Raw genomic sequence first — 5,253 nt, 5'->3', positions numbered from 1 at the left:
TTGTTGATATTTCTTTGTTATGTTTGTTAATTAAAAAAAATAATAAAAATAGTTAGTAATATTAAAATAAACTATAAAATACAGTAAAAAAATAATTGATACATACAATAGACATAAAATTTCGAAGAGTAGTAGCTGTTATATAGAAAATATCTTTAAATAAAAATATATTAAAAATATCTTTAAAAATATTTATTTAGCATTTATTTATTGGCTTAAGTGATAAGAATTGAAATTTTTATTATTTATGACTTGCAGATATGAAAAGAAAATATTAAAATATCCAAAAGATACTAATAAATACTAAATATAAACTATTTTTTTATAATAAAAATATATTGAAAATATCTTTTAAAAATATTTAATTAGCAATTTTTTTTTGCTACCACCTGAGTCATTGTTGCAAGAATATGAACGAGATCAATGAGATAAATTCAAGAATAAAGAGGATGACAAATGATCACCTTGTTTATAGTAGCATTCATACTAAGATGGACGAAAGAAGAAAATGAACGAAAAATAGAAAAAAAAAATTTAAAATTTAACGATAACATGTTTATAATAGAAATAATTGTTTTAACATATCTCTATCTTAAGTTTTTAATTAACAATAATTGTTTAAGTATTTTATTTATAATGTTAAAAACTAATTATATTTAGTAATATAATTATATTGAAAATAATTATATTAAAAAATTTAGATTTTAAATAAAAATATTTACCTAAAAAATATGTTAAATAAATTAAATAATAAAAAAAATAATTATATTTAATAATATCATTTTCTTTAAAAAATTAAAAAACAAAATTAAAAAAATTAATTTAATAAATAAATAATTTTAAAACCAATTAAAAAAATTATATAATATGATATTTATATTTTATAATATTTTAAATTAAAAAAAATAAAAAAGAGAGAAAAAAAATCTCAAAATAGTGTATATTAAAAATTAAATTATAAAGTCATGTAAATTGAAAAAACAAAATAGAGAGAAAAAGTCTATTTACGAAAAAAACCGAAAAATTGTTTAAAGCATCTGCATCAATAGCCGAGGATGAACCACGGTAGTGGGCCAAATGACTCGGGCCAGCCCAGTTTCTCCATTGCAATTTGTTCCTTCTTCTTCCCCTTCTGTAACACTCCATCGTCGTCGTCGTCGTCTCTAAATGCGAAAATCCGAACCCCTCTTCTTCTCCCTTCTCCTCCACCGCAAACCCTTCTCTTCCTCTTCCTCTTCTCTCCCAACCCAAATCTTCACCATCCTCTCACGTCCCCGCTGGCGAAAAGACCCTTCCCTCAAAACCCTAATCCCCTCCCTAACCCCTTCCCTCCTCTGCTCCCTCTTCAACCTCAACCCCGACCCCCTCACCGCCCTCAACTTCTTCCGATGGATCCGCCGCCACCACAACTTCCCCCACTCCCTCGCCACCCACCACTCTCTCCTCCTCCTCCTCGTCCGTCACAGAACCCTCCGCGCCGCTGAGAATGTCCGCAACTCCATGATCAAGTCCTGCACCTCCCCGCACGACGCCACCTTCCTCCTCAACCTCCTCCGCCGAATGAACACCGCCGCCGCCGCCGCTGATCACCAACACCAGCTCGCGTTCAAGCTCTCCCTCACTTCCTACAACAGGCTCCTCATGTGCCTCTCGCGTTTCTCCATGGTTGATGAAATGATAAGCTTGTATAAGGAGATGTTAACTGATAATGGTAATAGTGTTTTCCCTAACCTGATAACGTTGAATACCATGTTGAATTCTTATTGCAAGCTGGGGAACATGGCTGTGGCGAGGCTTTTCTTCGTTAGGATACTGAGATGTGAACCTGGTCCTGATTTGTTTACGTACACTTCGTTGGTTTTGGGTTATTGTAGAAACGATGATGTTGAGAGAGCTTGTGGAGTTTTTTGTGTTATGCCGCGGAGGAATGCGGTTTCGTATACTAATCTTATACACGGGCTCTGTGAGGCTGGGAAGCTTCACGAGGCTCTTGAGTTCTGGGCGCGGATGAGGGAGGATGGTTGTTTCCCCACGGTCAGGACTTATACCGTTCTTGTTTGCGCGTTGTGTGAGTCGGGGAGGGAGCTAGAGGCTTTGAGTCTCTTTGGGGAGATGAGGGAAAGAGGCTGTGAGCCTAATGTTTATACTTATACCGTGTTGATTGATTACTTGTGTAAGGAGGGTAGGATGGACGAGGCGTTGAAGATGTTGAATGAGATGGTGGAGAAAGGCGTGGCTCCTAGTGTTGTCCCGTTCAATGCCTTGATTGGTAGTTATTGCAAACGGGGGATGATGGAGGATGCCGTGGGGGTTTTGGGTTTGATGGAGTCGAAGAAAGTTTGCCCGAATGTGCGCACATATAATGAGTTGATTTGTGGGTTTTGTCGGGGTAAAAGTATGGATAGGGCAATGGCGCTGCTAAATAAAATGGTTGAAAGTAAGCTCTCGCCTGATGTTGTTACATATAACACATTAATCCATGGGCTGTGTGAAGTGGGTGTAGTAGATAGTGCTTCTCGCCTGTTTCGTTTGATGATTAGAGATGGCTTCAGTCCAGATCAGTGGACTTTTAATGCTTTTATGGTTTGCCTCTGCAGAATGGGCAGAGTTGGAGAAGCTCATCAGATCTTGGAGTCCCTCAAGGAAAAACATGTCAAAGCAAATGAACATGCATATACAGCCTTGATTGATGGATACTGCAAAGCTGGGAAAATTGAACATGCTGCTTCATTGTTCAAAAGGATGCTTGCTGAGGAATGTTTGCCCAACTCAATCACATTCAATGTAATGATTGATGGCTTACGCAAAGAGGGTAAAGTGCAAGATGCAATGTTGTTGGTGGAAGACATGGCAAAGTTTGATGTGAAGCCCACTCTTCATACTTATAATATTCTTGTTGAGGAAGTGTTGAAGGAATATGACTTTGACCGTGCTAATGAGATTCTCAACCGACTCATTTCATCTGGTTATCAGCCTAATGTGGTCACGTATACTGCATTTATTAAGGCATATTGCAGCCAAGGAAGATTAGAGGAGGCTGAAGAGATGGTTATCAAGATTAAAAATGAAGGCGTATTGCTCGATTCCTTTATCTATAATTTATTAATTAATGCATATGGATGTATGGGACTACTTGATAGTGCATTTGGTGTTCTCAGGCGCATGTTTGGTACTGGTTGTGAGCCTTCTTATCTAACATACTCCATCCTAATGAAGCATCTAGTGATTGAAAAACATAAGAAGGAAGGAAGCAATCCCGTGGGGCTTGATGTAAGTTTAACAAATATCTCTGTTGATAATACAGATATATGGAGTAAAATTGATTTTGGAATCACAACTGTGCTCTTTGAGAAAATGGCAGAATGTGGCTGTGTGCCTAATCTTAACACTTACAGCAAGCTTATTAATGGACTTTGCAAAGTGGGACGCTTGAATGTAGCCTTCAGTTTGTACCATCATATGAGGGAAGGGGGAATCTCTCCCTCTGAAATTATTCATAATTCTCTTCTAAGTAGTTGTTGCAAGTTGGGAATGTTTGGGGAAGCAGTGACATTGTTAGATTCTATGATGGAGTGTAGTCATTTAGCACATCTAGAATCCTATAAGCTTCTTATTTGTGGTCTGTTTGAACAAATGAACAAAGAGAAGGCTGAAGCTGTTTTTTGTAGTTTACTACGATGTGGGTATAATTATGATGAAGTGGCTTGGAAAGTTCTGATTGATGGCTTAGCTAAGACTGGATATGTTGATCAATGCTCAGAATTGCTGAATCTAATGGAGAAGAATGGCTGTCGTTTACATCCTGAGACATACTCTATGTTAATGCAGGAACTGAATAGAGCTTAACAAAATTGATAGGTTATTTTGCCCTGGAATGGAATTGGTGGAAAGGGGCTTCCCATTGATATATTTTTTTACTCTGTATAAGGTTGTACAAATAGAATGCCTGAAATTTTGTAATACATTCTGAAGAAACTCACTCTGTCTCAGCAAGTGAGCTGCAAACAGTTCTTTTCTTCAAATGCGGTAACACTTCATGGTCAGAGCCAATGGTAATTGTGACAGCCACACAGGTTGAGAACAAACGGCAGAATATTGAGATTTGAGAGGCAAGTGACTACCTATATTATTTCTTACATTGCATTCCTTTATTCATATCACCTAATGCCTCTAATACAGATACGTAATTTAGTTTCACAGTTTATCTCAGACATTTTGGTTCATTAACTTTGTGTTTATATTACTTTTTGTGTTTTTCTTCTTGCTACTTTACTAGAATTTACTTACACTTATTCATACAATTAATGATGAGCGGACTTTTTTTTTTTTAAGGTGAATGTGTTTGTTTTTTTAGAGGGGGGGGGGGGGTCAGGTCAGGGATCTAGTTAATATGGGAACATATGTAATTTATGGAGAAGTGTGTTTTTCTATTAGATCACCCAGTACAATGCCACAATATTGTATTAGGTTTTTCTTTAGTTAATGACTTGTGCTAATGGTTGTATTAATAGACAAAAGAGAAGGAAACATTTTTTGGTTGATAAGTAGGCTCTTGGCACAACAGAATTGAGATATTTGCTTGTCCACTCTGGTGCTGCCAGTGTATAAACTATTGTTGTTGACAAAAGAAAGTTTGGTAACCGGCTTATCTATGTGGATTTCTATTTCACTCATTTCTGTTCAAAATAGAGATGTAGCTAAGTTATTGATGTAACTATGCTGTAGTCCTTTGGACATATCTGATAAAGATGAGACCAGTCTGCTTCAAAAAACAGCTGCACCTGTACCTTTTTCTTAAGCAGACACTGATTCTTGTCCCTTATTTTTTTTTTTCTTTGGTTTTCTACTGTACTTCCTAAAACTATAATTGCAGGTTCAAGAATAAATTCCAGTCAAATACTTGTTGGTATTAGATGTTGAAATTTAATCAGGAAGTTTAATTTGTTCCTACAATTAGGCTAATTTGCATTTCTTAGAATTAGGTGTGTTTGATGTGATTTGATTTTATAATTTTTATTCCATTTTTTTTCTTAATTAGGTGAGATGAAGATGTCTATAAATACCATATGTAATCTCTCTAACACAAGTCAGAAATACAATTTGGATTTATCCCTCTTTCCTTTCAAGTCTTTCTTTCTGCATGGTATCAGGGATACCATCCTCTGTGTTCTGTCCGGTCACTACTTCACTCACTGTTGAGCTCCCTACTCATGCCGTTGTCATCTCTTCTACACAGCTGGTTTCGTTTTGTTT

The 5,253-nt window shown here is 36.3% G+C and overlaps 1 protein-coding gene across 1 annotated transcript; it reads left to right on the top strand.

The window, feature by feature from the left end:
- The first annotated feature begins 1,055 nt into the window (after window positions 1–1,055).
- On the top strand, window positions 1,056–4,223 carry LOC114368933 (pentatricopeptide repeat-containing protein At5g65560). Its single transcript, XM_028326230.1, has one exon. It carries the CDS (start codon window positions 1,168–1,170, stop codon window positions 3,844–3,846), a length of 2,679 nt encoding a protein of 892 aa, XP_028182031.1. The 5' UTR covers window positions 1,056–1,167; the 3' UTR covers window positions 3,847–4,223.
- The last annotated feature ends 1,030 nt before the right edge of the window (window positions 4,224–5,253 follow it).

The sequence above is a fragment of the Glycine soja genome, chromosome 9 (genome assembly GCF_004193775.1).
Source record: "Glycine soja cultivar W05 chromosome 9, ASM419377v2, whole genome shotgun sequence".
Taxonomy (NCBI): Eukaryota; Viridiplantae; Streptophyta; class Magnoliopsida; order Fabales; family Fabaceae; genus Glycine; species Glycine soja.
This window is presented reverse-complemented; position numbering and strand designations above follow the sequence as displayed.